Source organism: Notolepis coatsorum, assembly GCF_963971535.1.
Source record: "Notolepis coatsorum genome assembly, chromosome: 4".
NCBI lineage: Eukaryota > Metazoa > Chordata > Actinopteri > Aulopiformes > Paralepididae > Notolepis > Notolepis coatsorum.
The window spans coordinates 3,228,787-3,249,274 of record NC_140168.1 but is presented as its reverse complement, the minus strand read 5'-3'; the positions used below and the strand labels follow the sequence as shown (position 1 = coordinate 3,249,274).

The 20,488-nt window shown below is 48.6% G+C and overlaps 1 protein-coding gene across 1 annotated transcript in view; it reads left to right on the top strand.

Moving 5' to 3' along the window:
• Positions 1 to 20,488, top strand: part of usp19 (ubiquitin specific peptidase 19) — a 99,887-nt gene that overhangs the window by 27,691 nt on the left and 51,708 nt on the right. Inside the window, exons 4-13 of the mRNA XM_084313311.1 lie at positions 44 to 180; positions 2,938 to 4,173; positions 6,547 to 7,366; positions 10,000 to 10,156; positions 10,276 to 10,347; positions 11,088 to 11,203; positions 14,965 to 15,230; positions 16,766 to 16,961; positions 18,866 to 18,999; positions 19,244 to 19,402. Coding sequence (XP_084169437.1) covers positions 44 to 180; positions 2,938 to 4,173; positions 6,547 to 7,366; positions 10,000 to 10,156; positions 10,276 to 10,347; positions 11,088 to 11,203; positions 14,965 to 15,230; positions 16,766 to 16,961; positions 18,866 to 18,999; positions 19,244 to 19,402 — 3,293 coding nt within the window. The remainder of the gene's footprint in view (positions 1 to 43; positions 181 to 2,937; positions 4,174 to 6,546; positions 7,367 to 9,999; positions 10,157 to 10,275; positions 10,348 to 11,087; positions 11,204 to 14,964; positions 15,231 to 16,765; positions 16,962 to 18,865; positions 19,000 to 19,243; positions 19,403 to 20,488) is intronic.

The window sequence follows — 20,488 nt, the reverse complement described above, 5'->3', positions numbered from 1 at the left end:
CAGCCCTAATTATTATTATCATCATCGTTGTTCTCTGCTCCAGACGGCCGGCAGTGGGCGTGCCGCCTGCAGGAGGAGATCGAGGCGTCGTGCAGCCGGGTGCAGTACAAGGAGAAGGGCGGCGTGCTGCTGCTCACCATGCACAAGAAGATCCCCTTCCACGTCTGGCCCTCTCTCTTCGTGAGTCCCCGCTGCCCCTACACCCCTTACCCTAAACCTGGTTCATATCCCCCCTACCCTACACCCCTTACCCTAAACCCATCCCCCTGCCCCTACACCCCTTACCCTAAACCTGGTTCATATCCCCCCTACCCTACACCCCTTACTCTAAACCTGGTTTATATCCCCCCTACCCTACACCCCTTACCCTAAACCTGGTTCATATCCCCCCTACCCTACACCCCTTACCCTAAACCTGGTTCATATCCCCCCTACCCTACACCCCTTACCCTAAACCTGGTTCATATCCCCCCTACCCTACACCCCTTACTCTAAACCTGGTTCATATCCCCCCTACCCTACACCCCTTACTCTAAACCTGGTTCATATCCCCCCTACACCCCTTACTCTAAACCTGGTTCATATCCCCCCTACCCCTACACCCCTTACTCTAAACCTGGTTCATATCCCCCCTACACCCCTTACCCTAAACCCATATCCCCCTACCCCTACACCCCTTACCCTGAACCTGGTTCATATCCCCCCTACCCCTACACCCCTTACTCTAAACCTGGTTCATATCCCCCCTACACCCCTTACCCTAAACCCATATCCCCCTACCCTACACCCCTTACCCTAAACCTGGTTCATATCCCCCCTACCCTACACCCCTTACTCTAAACCTGGTTCATATCCCCCCTACCCTACACCCCTTACCCTAAACCTGGTTCATATCCCCCCTACCCTACACCCCTTACTCTAAACCTGGTTCATATCCCCCCTACCCTACACCCCTTACTCTAAACCTGGTTCATATCCCCCCTACCCTACACCCCTTACCCTAAACCTGGTTCATATCCCCCCTACCCTACACCCCTTACCCTAAACCTGGTTCATACCCCCCCTACCCTACACCCCTTACTCTAAACCTGGTTCATATCCCCCCTACCCTACACCCCTTACCCTAAACCCATCCCCCCCTACCCTACACCCCTTACCCTAAACCTGGTTCATATCCCCCCTACCCCTACACCCCTTACCCTAAACCCATCCCCCCCTACCCTACACCCCTTACCCTAAACCTGGTTCATATCCCCCCTACACCCCTTACTCTAAACCTGGTTCATATCCCCCCTACACCCCTTACCCTAAACCTGGTTCATATCCCCCCTACCCTACACCCCTTACTCTAAACCTGGTTTATATCCCCCCTACCCCTACACCCCTTACTCTAAACCTGGTTTATATCCCCCCTACCCTACACCCCTTACTCTAAACCTGGTTCATATCCCCCCTACCCCTACACCCCTTACTCTAAACCTGGTTTATATCCCCCCTACCCCTACACCCCTTACCCTAAACCCATCCCCCCCTACCCTACACCCCTTACCCTAAACCTGGTTCATATCCCCCCTACACCCCTTACTCTAAACCTGGTTCATATCCCCCCTACACCCCTTACTCTAAACCTGGTTCATATCCCCCCTACCCTACACCCCTTACCCTAAACCTGGTTCATATCCCCCCTACCCTACACCCCTTACCCTAAACCTGGTTCATATCCCCCTACCCTACACCCCTTACTCTAAACCTGGTTCATATCCCCCCTACCCTACACCCCTTACTCTAAACCTGGTTCATATCCCCCCTACCCTACACCCCTTACCCTAAACCTGGTTCATATCCCCCCTACACCCCTTACTCTAAACCTGGTTCATATCCCCCCTACACCCCTTACCCTAAACCTGGTTCATATCCCCCCTACCCTACACCCCTTACTCTAAACCTGGTTCATATCCCCCCTACCCTACACCCCTTACTCTAAACCTGGTTCATATCCCCCCTACCCCTACACCCCTTACTCTAAACCTGGTTCATATCCCCCCTACCCTACACCCCTTACCCTAAACCTGGTTCATATCCCCCCTACCCTACACCCCTTACCCTAAACCTGGTTCATATCCCCCCTACCCTACACCCCTTACCCTAAACCTGGTTCATATCCCCCCTACCCTACACCCCTTACCCTAAACCCATCCCCCCCTACCCTACACCCCTTACCCTAAACCTGGTTCATATCCCCCCTACCCTACACCCCTTACTCTAAACCTGGTTCATATCCCCCTACCCTACACCCCTTACTCTAAACCTGGTTCATATCCCCCCTACCCTACACCCCTTACTCTAAACCTGGTTCATATCCCCCCTACCCTACACCCCTTACCCTAAACCTGGTTCATATCCCCCCTACACCCCTTACTCTAAACCTGGTTCATATCCCCCCTACACCCCTTACTCTAAACCTGGTTCATATCCCCCCTACCCTACACCCCTTACTCTAAACCTGGTTCATATCCCCCCTACCCTACACCCCTTACCCTAAACCTGGTTCATATCCCCCCTACCCTACACCCCTTACTCTAAACCTGGTTTATATCCCCCCTACCCTACACCCCTTACTCTAAACCTGGTTCATATCCCCCCTACCCTACACCCCTTACTCTAAACCTGGTTCATATCCCCCCTACCCTACACCCCTTACCCTAAACCCATCCCCCCCTACCCTACACCCCTTACCCTAAACCTGGTTCATATCCCCCCTACCCTACACCCCTTACCCTAAACCATAACCCCACCCCCCCCCCCCCATACTAGCATAGATGTTTGGCAAGGGGACTGGGTTTCATCAGCCTCATCATTAGGGCCCACGTCTCTTGTGTTTTATTATACATGTCTCTGTCCAACTGAACACGTCTCGTCTGTTGGCTCCTCATCCAGTCGAACAAGAAGGAGAAGGAGCCGGCGGTAACCAAGGAGACCAGGCAGCACGGAGGTGCGGAGGAGGAGGAGCGCACTCTGCCCGCCGCCGCGGCAAAGAGTGAGACCACACCCTCCTCGGAGAAGAAACCCTCACTCTCCACCTCGCAGCCCCAGCCCCCGCCTCAGCGGCCCCCGTCCTCGCCCCCCGCCCACGGCGAGTCGTCACGGCGCGGCGGCAAGGCGGAGCGGGGCGTGAAGCGCTCCATGAAAAACAAGCCGGCCGGGGGCGACAGGCCCGGCGAGGACACCGACGCCGCGGGGGTAAAAGCGGCGTCTGGCGACGGGACGACCGCTGGCACCAGGGGGGACCGGCAGCCACTGGAGCCCAGCGCCAAGCGCGCCACCTCCAGGCCTGGCAAGACCGGGGGTGAGACGGACACCTCCAGGCCCTCCAAGACCGGGGGTGAGACGGACACCTCCAGGCCCCCCTCCAAGACCGGGGGTGAGACGGACACCTCCAGGCCCTCCTCCAAGACCGGGGGTGAGACGGACACCTCCAGGCCCTCCAACACCGGGGGGGAGACGGACACCTCCAGGCCCCCCTCCAAGACCGGGGGTGAGACGGACACCTCCAGGCCCTCCAACACCGGGGGGGAGACGGACACCTCCAGGCCCCCCTCCAACACCGGGGGGGAGACGGACACCTCCAGGCCCTCCAACACCGGGGGGGAGACGGACACCTCCAGGCCCTCCAACACCGGGGGGGAGACGGACACCTCCAGGCCCCCCTCCAACACCGGGGGGGAGACGGACACCTCCAGGCCCTCCAACACCGGGGGTGAGACGGACACCTCCAGGCCCCCCTCCAAGACCGGGGGTGAGACGGACACCTCCAGGCCCTCCTCCAACACCGGGGGGGAGACGGACACCTCCAGGCCCTCCAACACCGGGGGTGAGACGGACACCTCCAGGCCCCCCTCCAAGACCGGGGGTGAGACGGACACCTCCAGGCCCCCCTCCAAGACCGGGGGTGAGACGGACACCTCCAGGCCCACACGCTCTCCTCCCGAGGCCGTGCCGGCCGGTGGGAAGGCCCCACACACCACGACGCCCCCCTCGCCCGCCGTGCGGAGTCCGCTGAAACGCCCCCGCGGTGACGGAGACAACGGAGCGGAGAGACACGGCAACGGACAGGAACACGCCCCCCCCGCGACGGCCCCCGCTCCTCCTGCCAGCCGGGTCGACGCAACTCAGGTGAGATATACGCACGGCGAGAGATTACATTCAAATGTGTTGTCATCTCATTACTGTCCCAAATTCAATTCCATGTCAATTCCATTTAACATTTATATATTGAAATTCTTTATTGGGGAAAACCACATTGAGATACAGTATCTCGTTTTGTCGATATAATAATACATTCGATCGGTTTCTGATTCAAAACCGAATGTTAAAACTAGGGGCGTAACGATGCGACCTCACAACGATTAATTTCGATTGCGATTATTATTATTTTTTTCTCTCTCGGTTAATTTCGATTATAATCGATTCTAACATTTTCAAATCGATGCAGTTGAATCGTCACATTAGAATCGATGCATTTCGATTAATCGATGCATCGTTACACACCCCTAGTTAAAACTCTAATCAAGCTTTAAAGAAATGTCCCCTCTCAGTGCCACCACTCGCTCTGTAAAGACACGTACCGTACTTTTCGCACTATAAGCCGCACCTGACTATAAGCCGCAGCAGCTAAATTGAATGATGTGTACATATATAAGCCGCACTGGACTATAAGCCGCATGTGTTTTAATGTTTAATTACCATATGTAAGGAGTGGAGCCTGCGGCTTAATTTGACTCAACGCGGGAAACCTCACCCGGCCCGGACACTGAAAGGATTGACAGATTGATTGCTCTTTCTCGATTCTGTGGGTGGTGGTGCATGGCCGTTCTTATATTGAGCTTTAAGTTCCCACCTCTACAGAGAATGACTCCCACCTCTACAGAGAATGACTCCTACAGAGAATGACTCCCACCTCTACAGAGAATGACTCCCACCTCTACAGAGAATGACTCCCACCTCTACAGAGAATGACTCCCACCTCTACAGAGAATGACTCCCATTGGGACACAATATTGTCGGACAAATAACAAGAATTAACTCATTTACAAGTTGTATTAAGCAAATAAGGGAACAGATAAATAACATTTCAATGCAGTAAAAAAAGCAATATTTCGATTTTCGGGTTTTGCCCACATATAAGCCGCACCGTTATATAAGCCGCAGGGTCGAAAAATGGGGAAAAAAGCCACGGCTTATAGTCCAAAAAGTACGGTAGATAGAATCCAGGTATATGATCACGGGGCGACAGTGGCTCGGGAGGTGGAGTAGTCGTCTGGTTATCCGGAGGTTCCCGGTTTGAGTCCCGCTCCTCCTGAGCACCTCCTGTCAAAGACGCCGTGTGAAAGTGTCCTTGAGCAAGACACTTAACACATTGACCGCCATAAACGGCGTACGACGGGTTTGCTGGTCATGCGAATTCTGCCAAACCACGGCGTACGACGTTATTGAGATCATAATATTTCATTTTTTCGCCATGGTATTCATAATTCCGCCACCCAGCCTCTGCTGAGACAGTGGGACTCTGCACAACAGTGCAACGCTTCAATACCGCCGCCTGGTGGATGATCGGGCGAGTTACAACCGGAAATGGATCTCTGGTGATCTCGGTGCAACTGGGAAATCCGTCCGGCAGTCACATATCGTTGCGGGACTCTAGACACACATCCGTGTATATGGATCGCTGCCATAATTCAATAATCGATATGATTTGGGCGTTTATTGCGCCATACAAACCGGAAATGGATCTAGTCGATCGACGTCAAATAAGTGGGATCTTTTTCCTCCCGTCTCATCGGCGAACGGTAAGAGGACGTTAAGTAACGTTATTTTCAAGGCGATTGTACTTTATTTACAAACCATCTGATCAATAAATCAACCCATACTACATAAAGCATTTACTGACGATCCCCGTTCATCCGTGCATGATGAGTCATAACGTTTAGGATCATGTACAGCTGACATTTTTAATATAGCGTGTATCGGCAACAAACGGCAGTTGATAATCTATATATGCCTTTCTAGGAATTACTGCAGAAAACGATAAAAACATACTTATATTCTAGACGGTATTTTTGGAAGAATCTATGAATGAAAAAGTATAACGCTCCTACATCCTGAACGATAGATAATCGATGTTGAATAGTAATGTCAATTTAGCAATACAATTAAAAAAGTTATAGCCCTGCAAAGAAGGTGAACATCTCCATAGGCTTAGACTGGTGGCATTGAGCCTACATTGATGGATATAACTGTGGCAGGGAATGTGTTAACCCCTAATTGCTCCCGATGAGCAGGTTGGCACCTTGCATGGTCGCCTCCGCCGTCAGTGTGTGAGTGAATGTGTGAATGTGAGGGAGAAATTGTAAAGCCCTTTGGTTAAGAGCTGCTATATAAATGCAGCCATTTACCATTCATTGCAAAGCAGTGCGTTCCTTTCTTAGAGATGTTGGCAAGGGAAGGAAAATGTTTAGATGTTATTTACCGCGTCTGTTCCAATCTAAGGTGGAGGAGAAGAGAGACGGTTCCTCAGAGAGGGAGCCGACGCCCAGGACCACAGCAGACGGCAGCAGTGACCAATCCCCATCCAGCGTTAGCGACCGCCTCCAACCCGTCGCCTCCGCCAACGGGAATGGCCCCGCCTCTCCGGAGAGGCCGACGGAGAGGACCGACGGAGAGGCGGATAAACGGCCCGCAGAGGGGCACTCGGAACAGGCCGCTCTGATCCAACAGCAGCCGGGATCCAAAGAGCCGGGAGGCTCGGAGCGAGCTGTGGGGGCGCCCGGTCCGGCCCTGACGCAGGAGGACAAGGACAAAGAGGAGGACCAGTCGCCCGGTCCGGCCCTGACGCAGGAGGACAAGGAGGACCAGTCGCCCGGTCCGACCTCGACACAGGATGACAAGGACAAGGAGGACCAGTCGCCCGGTCAGGCCCTGACGCAGGAGGACAAGGAGGAGGAGGAGAAGGACCAGTCGCCCGGTCCGACCTCGACACAGGATGACGAGGAGAAGGACCAGTCGCCCGGTCCGACCCCAACACAGGAGGACAAGGAGGAGGAGGAGAAGGACCAGTCGCCCGGTCCGACCCCAACACAGGAGGACAAGGAGGAGGAGGAGAAGGACCAGTCGCCCGGTCCGACCCCAACGCAGGAGGACAAGGAGGAGGAGGAGAAGGGCCAGTCGCCCGGTCCGACCCCAATGCAGGAGGACGAGGAGGACAAAGAGGGGGACCAGTCACCCGGTCCGACCCCAACGCAGGAGGACAAGGACGAGGAGAAGAAGGACCAGTCGAAAGAGGAGCCTCTGGAGAGGAAGGCGGAGGAAGGTTTGTGGAGAAAGTCCTTTAGCATTTATTTTATTCAAAGCGATGTTCTGCACGACAAGTCCGCAGGAAGGGTACAACTCTGGGTGCTGCAGTGTTGAGTGCACAGTAGTAAAGACACATTATTAGGCTATAGCAGGTACTAGGTAGTTATATAGACGAGGACGAGTAATTAGTGGAAGAGTGCATGATGGTAGAAGACGGTAAGAGAGTCGGATATTGATTGAAAGATGGGGTTTCGGCTGTCCCCTTGGACGTCTATATCACGGTAATCGACTACTCTCATCTGGGCACCTGTCTGCTAAACTGCTGTCTGTTTGATTTCAAGTCAGTGGGTGAAGATGATCCTGTTGCTAAGATACTGTTCGGAACAGAACTGTGAGTCGCTGCTGTCAACGTGTTGATGTTCTGCATTTGGACCAGTGGAATTGGCAGCAATCGAATCTAAGAAAAACGTGTAGGCGGTTAGATATTATTCAGGGCACGGCTCTTGAGAACGGCAGCAATTGACTTATTGGAGATTTCCACTCCCCCACCCCCCCCCCAATGCACTTATTTGGGGAGCATTCGGTATTATTGGTGCAATTCGGTTGTTTAACACATCCAGTGCCAGCCATTGGACGCTGTTGTCAGGCCAGCTTTCCATTACAAACGTTCACTGTGTGTGTCACGTTGTTTGTAGAGCTAAACCTATATTTTTACATTATAGCTATGGATCCAATATCATTGTCAATTGACAGTAAGAACCTTCCGTTCAATATGCAAAAAAGAAATAATTTCACGGCTCGAAATTTACATTTTTACTTGGTAGCACTGGTGCTCCTAACTTCAAAAAGTTGGGAGCACCAGCAAAAATGTAGGAGCACCCACCAAAATGTAAGGAGCACCAACAATATATAATGTACCGGTAATATATCTTTTTTTATTGATAAAAAAAACGACTAACAGTTAGGGATGGCAGTGTTTTCCGAGACTATGGGGGGTGAACCTCCTACCCTCTAGGGGTGTCCGGGGGCATCCCCCCTCCCCCCGGAATCTTTTTACTTTTTGTACATTTTAAAGTTAAATGCATCAATCTGGTGCACTTTGAGAGCAAAATAAAGAGGCACAAAATCGACTAGACTAGTGCTTCCCAATCCTCTCCTCGAAGCACCCCAGCCGTTCAATGTATTTGTTAAATTCCACCACCAGCACACCTGATTCAACTTAACTAGCCCTTTATTAATCAAGGTGTGCTGGTGGTGGAATTGAACAAATACATGGACCGGCTGGGGTGTCTCGAGGAGAGGTTTGGGAACCACTGGACAAGAGCAGACATTTGAGCCATCAAAGAAATTAAGCAGGAGAGGTTTGGGAACCACTGGACAAGAGCAGACATTTGAGCCATCAAAGAAATTAAGCAAAAGTGGTTACCTGTGTTGAACTGGTTTAATTTTTTAGAAAATAAAGAAATATAGTGGATTACTATTACTACTACTACCACTGACAATACTACTGATACATCCCTATTGGCAAACTTTATATTTAAGTACAAAAAAATATATGTTTTTTTATTTTTTATTAAAAAATTAATTTGGTTCATTATACAACTGTGGCGAGACTAATTAGACTAATAAGCGGGCCGCCACAGTCTAGGTAATTAATGGGAAACCCTGGGGATGGGTATCGTTAGGATTTTATCGATACTACTACTCTTATCGATACTGCTTAACTGTTCGGTACTTTATCGATACTCTTATCGGTTCTTTTAGATTTTTATTATTTAAAAAAAAAAAATTATTATTTGAACGGCTTAAGGCTATATCTGTACTTGATTTGTTTGTTGTGTTGCATATTTGAAATAAACTTCAATCAAATCAAACCGCCCCTCTTAAAAACAATAAAATAAATGATGATGATGAAAACCTGTGTTCAACCTAGCCATCTTATATAACATCATGCTAAAACTGTGAAACAAATGTCCTACTCCCCTAAAGAAAGAAATGCATAGCGTTTTCAGTGCGACACCAGGTCTGCAACAGGGGTTACTGCATTCTCGAGACGGCGCCACTACCAGGATATGGCCGGTACTGCACCTTCGGAGTCCCAATATGCCTTTTCCAGACAAAATACAGCTCTGTGACATTGAATAGGATATTAAAAAAAAAAAAAAAAAAAGGGAAAAACGACCCAGAAACGAGAATCTTCGTTTCCGGCACTCAACCGCTGGGCCACAGAAACGAGAATTTGTATATATTTTTTTGTTATTTAATTTTAATAATAAAAAATAATTCTGTACATTTATATATCCATGTGTTAATTTGTTACATTTAGTTTCACTAAGTTAGGAAAGTAATGTTTTAAAGTCGAGCCTGATGTCGCCTTGTTGCACAAAAGAATGATCCCAGTCTCTTCCACACAGTGAGGCACACAGTTTATTAATTGAACAACGGGTATCGGATCGGTACTCGGTATCAGCCGATACCCAAAAGCCCAGGTATCGGTATCTGGACTGAAATAGTCGGATCGGTGCATCCCTAGAGAAAATGATAGAAAGGAAAAAACAAATAAAAAAGAGAGAGAGACCCCCCCCCCCCCCTGAGTCCTTATTACGTCCCTCTTGATCTCTAATGTCCCCCCGTCTCCGTGTCCCTCAGCCCCAGAGCCCATGGTCAACCTGCAGATTGTGAAGAACGACTCGTACGAGAAGGGCACGGACCTGATGGTGGTCAACGTCTACATGAAGGGCGTCTGCAGGGAGACGGCCAGGGTCCTCTTCAGGGAGCAGGACTTCACGCTCATCTTCCAGACCAGGTGAGCCACCAGGGGGCGTTAAACCTCAGAATCGGGACGCTACGTTGGTGCCTTTGCACTTGATATCGTCAAGGGATGATAATGAATTTTATGTTATTTTAACTTTTTTTTTTCTCCAGTGATGCAAATTTCCTCCGGCTTCACTCCGACTGTGGACCGAACACAGTCTTCAAGTGGCAGGTCAAGCTCAGGTGAGATCAGATGCTGCGCTCATTGTTGACAAATTCGTCCTCAATCAAATTGCTAAACCGACCTCCGCATAAGACTTTCTCAACATCCTTTACCAACGTCAACTATCTCTTTATCTTAACCTGTGTTCTCTCTGTCTCTCTCCATCTCTCCATCTCCACATCAATCTCTCCATCCTCTCCCCTCTCTCTCCCTCTCCCTCTCTCTCTCTCTCTCTCCCCCCCTCTCTCTCTCCCCCTCTCTCTCTCCCTCCCCCTCTCTCTCCCCCCCATCTCTCCCTCTCTCTCTCCCCCCTCCCCCCCTCTCCCTCCCTTCTCCCCATCTCTCTCTCCTCTCTCTCTCTCTCCCCCCTCCCCCCCCTCTCTCTCCCCCCTCTCTCTCCTCTCTCCCCCCTCCCCATCTCTTCTCTCTCTCTCTCTCTCTCTCTCCCCCCCTCCCTCTCTCCCCCTCTCCCCATCTCTCCTCTCTCTCTCTCTCTCTCCCTCTCTCCCCCTCTCTCCCCATCTCTCCTCTCTCTCTCTCTCTCTCTCTCTCTCCCCCCCTCCCTCTCTCCTCTCTCCCCCTCCCCTCTCCCCCGCTCTCTCTCTCTCCCTCCCCCCTCTCCCCATCTCTCCTCTCTTTCTCCCCCCCTCTCCCTCTCTCTTTCCATCCTCTCCCTCTCTCTCTCTCTCTCCCCCTCTCTCCCCCCTCTCTTTCCTCTCTCTCCCCTCCCCCCCCTCTCTTTCCTCTCTCTCTCCTCCAGGAACATGATCCAGCCTGAGCAGTGCAGCTATGCCTTCACCCCGTCCCGCCTGGACATCAGCCTGAAGAAGAGACACAGTCAGCGCTGGGGGGGTCTGGAGGCCCCCGCCTCACAAGGTCTGCTGCCTGGCTTCTACACACCACACACTGACCACCCTTTCACTGCCACACTGCAGGAGGTTAACCCTTTACTAGCACCGTCGGTAGTGTGATAGTAAAGGGTTAACCTTCTGTAGTGTGGCAGGGAGGAGAAACTAACTGCGTTTCAATATTTGTCAAAAACTTTACCTTTTGTGGCTAAGTTTGAGAACCCCTGTTATTAGGGATGTTCGATATTGGCTTTTTTACCGATACCGATATACCGCTATTGTCCAACTCTTAATTTCCGATACCGATATCAACCGATACCGATATATGCAGGGTTTACGAACAAATTCTTATTTTATTTATTGTCGAAAGTATGCATAATGTTGTGTTATTTCCACGACAAGAGATATGTAATGTTAATTACCTGAAATTATTCCGTTTTTGGGGGGGGGGGGGACCCTGCATATATCGGTATCGGTTGATATCGGTATCGGAAATTAAGAGTTGGACTATATCGGTAAAAAAGACAATATCGAACATCCCTAGTAAAACCCATTTAGTTAATTTTCGCGTATTAAGTATTAACCCTTTAATCGCCGTTGACGCTTTTCAGCGTCATTCCCCGCCATGCTTATTCTGCCGATGACGCTGTACAGCGTCATTGATATCAATATTTCAAAAATCTGTGATCGAAATCATATTTCTCCCCCGGAGACATTATATGTACTGGTGAGCCCCTGTCAACTATCTAACGGTTCAAGAGCGCCATCTGGTGGCCGATCGGCAGATCGCCCAGGACATAAACAGGGAAGTGGACGCTGGTGCTCATTTCAATTTGGTCCGATCACTCGCTATAGGTCCCGGGACTCTAGCTCGACACAATGGATAGCGATCCGTTGCCAATAACTCGATAAACAACATGATTTGGACGTATATACTATTATACAACCTGGAAATGGATCGGGTATTTCTATATCCCATAATAGAAAAAATTCTGTTCCACGCTCATCTCCCAACGGCGCGAGGAAGCTACGGTGAGTTTCAGCGTTATTTTGTAATGTCTTCTATACTAACTGCTCCAATGATCATATCACCCACACTAGATGAATGATATAACGTTGCCCACGGAATTATAAACGACCCCCCGCCCATCCGGTCATCATCGGATCATACGTAGATCATTCTAGAAGTACGTCCATTTGAAATTTTTTATCTCGCGCCGATTGCTATCAAACTGTATACAATCATCAATATAATGCATTTGGGGCTATAAATCACGTTCTGGAGAAAGCTGCAGAAAACGATAAAAACATACTTATACTTTAGACCGTATTTTAGTATGAATATGTGAATGAAAAAGTATAACGTTGCTACACACTGAACAATAGATATAGGACTTTGAATGGGCCATGGTAATGTCAATTTAGCAATACAATTTAAAAAGTTATAGCCCTGCAAAGAAGGGGAACTTCTCCATGTTAAATACGGCTGGCGAGGGATGGTAAATTATGAATTTAACCCCGGCGATCAAAGGGTTAAGTACCCACATTCATCAAATAAAAAAACTCTTTAATTGTAAAATACTCAGCGTATTATCAATACTTAGACAACACTATGTGTCTGTGCTGACGGCAGATCTTAGGTCTGTGCCGCAGAGTCGCATCGCAGCACAGAGCAGCTCAAGTTTCACTTCCACTTCTAGAGTAAATTTAACTTCACGTGAAGCAGAGACAAAAGGCTCTAGAGACGAGATGATACAATATTTTGGATTTAAACGCCACAGCAGCTCGACTGGAGAGAAGCTCAGAGGACCAGACCAGCAAAAGTATGTTTGTGCGCTAAGTAGCGACCACATTGATCCGTCAATGCACTGATGGAAGAGTGGCGGAAGGTATTACTGTCCGTTTGTTTATTTTTAAATTAGATTCTGACGTCAACTCTGTCCAACAAATGGATACTAGTCATTGAAAATGTATTAAAATCAGACGTAGACGTACAGACACAGCAGATCAATAATAATACTAGTAATTAATACGTTTGAATAACGTTAAAGGTCAAGGTGAGCCTCTACAGATATTGAGTGTCGTTTTGTAAAATGTGTGGTGTCACCGGTGTTTATTATTCATGGAGATTTCACATCACCGTACCGGAGTAGCTCTCAAGATAGACATCGGAGCTCCGCAAGTAATCCAGTAACTAGATATAGGAGCTGCAGTCTGCCCAACCGGCCGCGTGAATACTTTTGGCAGCCAACATGCCCTTCCGCGTTGCTCTGATTGGCCGAGCGCGCGCATGAGCCGTGACACGCTCCTCTGCCAGGCAGGAATCTTAACGCAATTTATACAAATGGAAGTATTGATTTCGCGGTAACGAATCATTAAAAAAAATACCGTTAACTGGAATATGTTGTGCCTTTACACATATGTTGGATTATGTAATTGGTTTGTCATGACAAACCAATAAAAAATCGTGAATTAACCGGTGGCTACAACAACGCACAGTAACTACATGCATCATTGTTTACAATGAACGGTGGGGCTAATCGAAAGGACTGGACACGGACGCGTTAAACAGCAATCAATTAATTTAATATAACAGTCCGGTTCTGTGTTTGTTTGTGTCTGTAGATTGTTGGTGAACAACTAACGCGTCCGTGTCCAGTCCTTTCGATTAGCCCCACCGTTCATTGTAAACAATGATGCATGTAGTTACTGTGTGTTGTTGTGTCATGACAAACCAATTACATAATCCAACATATGTGTAAAGGCACAACATATTCCAGTTAACGGTATATTTTTTTAATGATTCGTTACGGCGAAATCAATACTTCCATTTGTATAAATTGTGTTAAGGGGGAGCTTAGTATTCCTGCCTGGCAGAGGAGCGTGCCGCGGCTCATGCGCGCGCTCGGCCAATCGGAGCAACGCGGAAGGGCATGTTGGCTGCCGAAAGTATTCACGCCAACCGGCCGTATGTAGGGCTCTCCCCAGGATCTGGGGGGGGGGGGGGGGGGGGGTCCCGGAGGGGGGTAGTGGCCCCCGGCTGGGAGGCAAAAAAAAAACCTTCAACGTAGAAAACCATTTGCTGTAATTTCCTGCAATTTAAAAACACAATTTCAATAAAATGACGACCACAAGGGTAAATTCCAAATTAGTTATTTATTAGTGTAGTATAAAGTGTATAATGTTGCGCAATAGTTTAACGTTGAGCACAAAAACACACACACACACACACACACACACACACACACACACACACACACACACACACAGGCAGACAGACAGACAGACAGACAGACAGACAGACAGACAGACAGACAGACAGACAGACAGACAGACAGACAGACAGACAGACAGACGGTATTAAAATAAGAAAGGTGTTTCAATATTGTTATTGTTTTGGTTGCTTTGTTGTTACCTGTTGGTCTAATGTGCCTATTGTTAACTCTTTCATTCTATATTATAGCTATGGAGACGATACTATGGCTCATTTGACATCACCTGATCTATCGTTCAACATGTAAAAAAGAGTAAATTTGTTCATGTATACGTTCGCTTGTTATCCCGCGGTGAATATATTGTATAGTTTCAGAGTGATCCGAGGCTAATTCAATATGACAATAACAACTATAGACGACAAGACCAAAGTAAAGAAACGATATTTTTGGAACGGTTTACATTCACTTTGGGACGGTTCAAATTGTATTTTTCGGGACGGTTCTGGGGACGGTGGTGGTGAGAGAGGTTCCCTGTGACGTCATCATCCACAAGCTCCATCCTCCTCTCTTTAAGGTGCAGTCGGCGGCGCCAAGGTCGCTGTGCCCTCCAGCCCCTCGTCCATGGAGCAGACCCAGCCGGGGGGCAGCCAGCACGGCATGCTGCCCAGCAAGGAGGAGCCCCCGCGGGGGGGCGGAGGCGACGACAAGCCCAGCAAGGCCCCCAGGCCCACGTCGTCCAGAGCGGAGGATGGCGGCGGGGGTCTGGACAACGTGGGGCCTCGCTCCGTCTCCGACCACGTGCCCATCCCCATCCCCAAGCCGGAGCCCGCCCTCTCCATGGTGAGTCGGGGGGGGAGAGCGGGAGCGGGAGCGGTGGCCCTCCAAAGGATGGTGCTGGGCGACATGGCCAAAAATGATATCACGATATGATAATTATCGATATTGTTATAAGTAGGGATGTCCGATATTATCGGCCTACCGATATTATCGGCCGATATTGGCATTAAAATGTGATATCGGAAAATATCGGTATCGGTTTTACATTTCTATAACCTTTATTTACCCAGGCAAGCAAGTAAGAACAAATTATTATTTTATTTATTGTCAAAAGTATGCATAATGTTGTGTTAATTCCACAACAAGAGATATGTAATGTTAATTATCTGAAATTATTCCGTTTTTTAGGGGGGGAAACCCTGCATATATCGGTATCGGAAATTAAGAGTTGGACGATATCGGTAAAAAAGCCAATATCGAACATCCCTAATTATTTTTATTTTGCAGCAATTCTTTGTCGTTGCCGCCGTCTTTAGTGTTACATCCCCTCACACTCCAGTTCTCAGGCTGCAGCTGGTTTGAAAGCGAAAGTAAACCGGCTTCTCTGCTGGCTGTGGCTCCAGGGGAGTTGAACAGTTTTGGCTCTGCTAGTTTCTTTTCTATCTTTTGGCACTTTTTTGGTGGACAAACCACCGCACATGTGCACCGTGACTCGTGACTGGAGTCTAGCTCTGCTAGCACACATAGCCTACTGTGTACAGACGGTTTCAATCTGTATTTTAAATTAGAAAGCAAACAAAATAAATGGACAAGAGAAAAAGGGTCAGTATTGTCATTTGGACAAGCAAAGCCATTACTTTAAGTTTCAGGCAAGAAAGACAAGTCTGTCCACTGTCTCTGGTTTTAAAACGGCAGTGTTGCAGGTCACAAAAATTGTTTGATAATTGACGTTGAATGGGCCATAGTAATGTCAATTTAGCAATACAATTTAAAAAGTTATAGCCCTGCAAAGAAGGGGCTTCTCCATAGACAAATAGAGCTGGCAGAGGACGGTATAATGATGTACATAAGCCTGGCAAAGAAAGTGTTAAATTTTTTTTTTTCTATTGATATTTTTTGTATTATCTATCGATTATTAAAATATATCGCGATAATTATCGTTATCGTTTTATCGATAACCCAGCCCTACGATTAAGGAAATAATACCGATATATGCAACCGTAAAACTGAATACGGTAATTACATATCTCTTGTTGTGGAATTAACACAACATTATGCATACTTTTGACTATAAATAAAATCTGAATTTGTTCTTACTTGCTTGCCTGGGTAAATAAAGGTTAAATACATGTGAAAAAAAAATATATATATATATATTAAACATATATATATATTTTTTTGAAAACAGATACCGATAATTTCCCATAATACATTTTAATGCCAATATCGGCTGATAATATCGGACATCCCTAGTTTGAATCCTCGACTATTTTAGATGATATGTGACGGCTGTACATGTTGTGCACCGTGTACCGGTATTGTATGTGATTTTAGATTGTCAAATAAATTCAATCAATCAACTCCTCGTCCTCCTTCAGCACAAGCCCACCTGCATGGTGCAGCCCATGATGACCCACGCGCCGCCCAGCGAGCGCCTGCGCCACGAGGAGGAGGAGGAGAAGAAGGTGTGTCTGCCCGGCTTCACGGGGCTGGTCAACCTGGGCAACACCTGCTTCATGAACAGCGTCATCCAGTCGCTGTCCAACACCCGGGAGCTCCGGGACTACTTTCACGGTCAGTAGTGGGGGGGGGGGGGGACATCCACACAGTACAGTAGGGCTGTCCACGACTAAGGATTTGTATAGTCGACTCTCTCCCCTCTCCCCCCTCTCTCCCTTCTCCCCATCTCTCATCTCCCCCTCTCCCCATCTCTCTCTCCTCTCTCTCTCTCTCTCTCTCTCTCTCCTCTCTCTCTCTCTCTCCCCCCTTCCCCCCTCTCTCTCTCCCCCCTCTCTCTCTCTCCTCTCTCTCTCTCTCCCCCCTCTCTCTCTCTCCTCTCTCTCTCTCTCCCCCCTCTCATCTCTCCCCCTCTCCCCATCTCTCCTCTCTCTCTCTCTCTCTCTCTCTCTCTCTCTCTCTCCTCTCTCTCTCTCTCTCTCTCTCTCCCCCCTTTCCCCCCTCTCTCTCTCTCCTCTCTCTCTCTCTCCCCCCTCCCTCTCTCCCCCTCTCCCCATCTCTCCTCTCTCTCTCTCTCCCTCTCTCCCCATCTCTCCTCTCTCTCCTCTCTCCTCTCTCCCCCTCTCGCTCTCTCCCGCTCTCTCCCCCCCATCTCTCCTCTCTCCTCTCTCCCCCTCCCCTCTCTCTCCGCTCTCTCCCCGCTCTCTCTCCCCCATCTCTCCTCTCTCTCTCCCTCCCCCCTCTCCCCATCTCTCCTCTCCCCCCCCCCACCCCCCCCCCCCCCCCCCCCCCCCCTTAACACATTCGGGGCCATTTGGATCCGTCTAATCTCACACTATACGGCCAGCGAATCAAAAACAAACTTTCATTGTGCCTGAGGCTGTTTGTAGAGCTAAATCTATACTTTATAGTATTGCCATCTGTCCATTCTCATTGTCAATTGACACTATAAACCGTCCCTTCAAAATGGCTTAAAGAAATAATTTTGTCATCAATACGTTCCCATTTTATAGCGTCTTGAATATAAGCGTTATTTGGGATTGGTCTGGTATGTTTCCTGCAAAACGAGATACAGGCTGCTAAGCTAATAACGTTAAATCGAACGGCGTTTCGGCCCTACAGAAGCTAGAGCTAAAAATCTAAATGCATATGATCGATATAATGTTCCACCATGAATGCATGAAAGGGGGGGGGGCGGGGGACGTCGTTTCTGATTATTGATTACTAGGGATGCTCGATATTGGCTTTTTTACCGATACCGATATTCCGATATTGTCAAACACTTAATTTCCGATACCGATATCAACCGATATCAACCGATACCGATATATGCAGGGTTTCCCACCCCAAAAAACGGAATAATTTCAGGTAACTAATCATTTCACTGGATATATATATAACAAATATTGATATTGTTTTTTTCTTTTTTTAAACCGATACCGATATTTTCCGATATCACATTTTACTGCCGATATCGGCCGATAATATCGGTCGGCCGATAATATCGGACATCCCTGTTGATTACCAATAACGGCGTTAGCCACATTCGCTGATCGCCTGGTTGAGTATGATAACAATGGCCGTCAACCGTTGGATCCGAAAAACTGGCTGGGAATGTGTTAAGTGGTATTAAAAAGGTCTTACATTTAACTTGTTGACTAACTTTGTTTACACTGTTTTATTTTTATATTCAGAGTTCATTATATTGTTTACACTGTTTTATCTGTTCTCATATTTCTCTATTCAGATCTAATTTCATTGCCTATATTTATGTATTTTTCTACCATCACCCTGCCCCTGTGCCTCCCGGTTAACCCTTTCACTGCCACACGACAGAAGGTTAGCCCTTTACTATCACACAACCGACGGCGATGCTCCATCGTTAGCATCATGAGCATCGCCGTTGGTTGTGTGATAGTAAAGGGCTAACCTTCTGTATTGTCACAGTGAAAGGGTTAACCGGCTGTCTGTCGTGTGGCAGTGAAAGGGTTAATAAATCTCACCTCATCTCGTCTCACCAGATCGGGCGTTCGAGGCAGAGATCAACTGCAACAACCCTCTGGGGACGGGGGGCCGGCTGGCCATCGGCTTCGCGGTGCTGCTCAGAGCCCTGTGGAAGGGCACCCACCACGCCTTCCAGCCCTCCAAGCTCAAGGTACTGTCTGTGGGCAGCACCAGGCACCAGGTGGCTCAAACCCTGGTTCTGGATCTTTGGATGCGATACACTAAGAACAACCTGCATGTTTTTGCTCTGTAAAAATCATGGTTATCGTCTCGGCTGTTATCTATCTCATCAGTGAAGCCAGCTAGCACACACGTTACGCCTAGGAGTGTATAATTATATCTTCTCTCTCTCCATCTCTCCCTCTCTCCCTCTTTCCCCCCCCCCCCCCACACAGGCCATCGTGGCCAGCAAGGCCAGTCAGTTCACAGGCTACGCGCAACACGACGCCCAGGAGTTCATGGCCTTCCTGCTGGACGGGCTCCACGAAGACCTGAACCGCATCCAGAACAAGCCCTACACGGAGACCGTGGACTCTGACGGGAGGCTGGACGAGGTGCGTCTCTCTCCTCTCTCTCTAACCCTAACCCGTCCAGAACCAGCCCTACACGGAGACCGTGGACTCTGACGGAGGCTGGACGAGGTGCGTCTGTCTGTCTGTCTCTCCTCTCTCTCTCTAACCCTAACCCGTCCAGAACCAGCCCTACACGGAGACCGTGGACTCTGACGGCCGGCTGGACGAGGTGCGTCTGTCTGTCTCTCCTCTCTCTCTCTAACCCTAACCCGTCCAGAACAAGCCCTACACGGAGACCGTGGACTCTGACGGGAGGCTGGACGAGGTGCGTCTCTCTCCTCTCTCTCTAACCCTAACCCGTCCAGAACAAGCCCTACACAGAGACCGTGGACCAGGGTTAGAAATTTTCCAAAAATCCCCAGGGCTTTTTTTGCCCCCCTTAATTGATTTTCGGGGGCTTTGTTTTTTGTATTTCGCGGGCACAGAATTTTTATGATAAATTAACAAAGATTATAAAACATTGTCGACACTTTTTTTTACAGTCTTCGTCCCCATGTTTGATAACGTAATGTTAACACTTTGGCGACCGCAGTCTTGCAGCGATTTAGGCCTCAGAGGACAGAGGATTGTAAACAAACCGATGTACTTTCTAAGAGCTGTATATATCATTTATAGTATTGCTATCTGTCCATTCTCATTGTCACTTGAGTGCATAAACCGTGCCTTCATAATGGCTTAAAGAAAATAAAAATCCATCGGTTGGTTGTCATTTTATAGCGTCGTGAATATAAGGTTTATCACGCTTTTCGTCTAGGCTTTTGTTCAGGAGGCTGCAAAAAAGGCTAAACTTTGGCGCCGTTATATCAAACGCCATTTCTGCTGTATATATACGAATGAAATAAAACAAACTGCGTAGCATCCGGACTATTACAGAGCATCTATGGATGAAATGGGGGCGACGGGGAACGCCGATCAGTATTATTGATTAGCAATAGAGTGTGCGTTCAGGTAGCCAATGTCAGTAGTCTATCACGTTAGGTTATAAAACAATGTCCAATCCAGCTGTAATTTGGGGTAATATTATCCTACCGTCAGGCCATGTGATCGCCGGCAGCATTTCCTCACCAG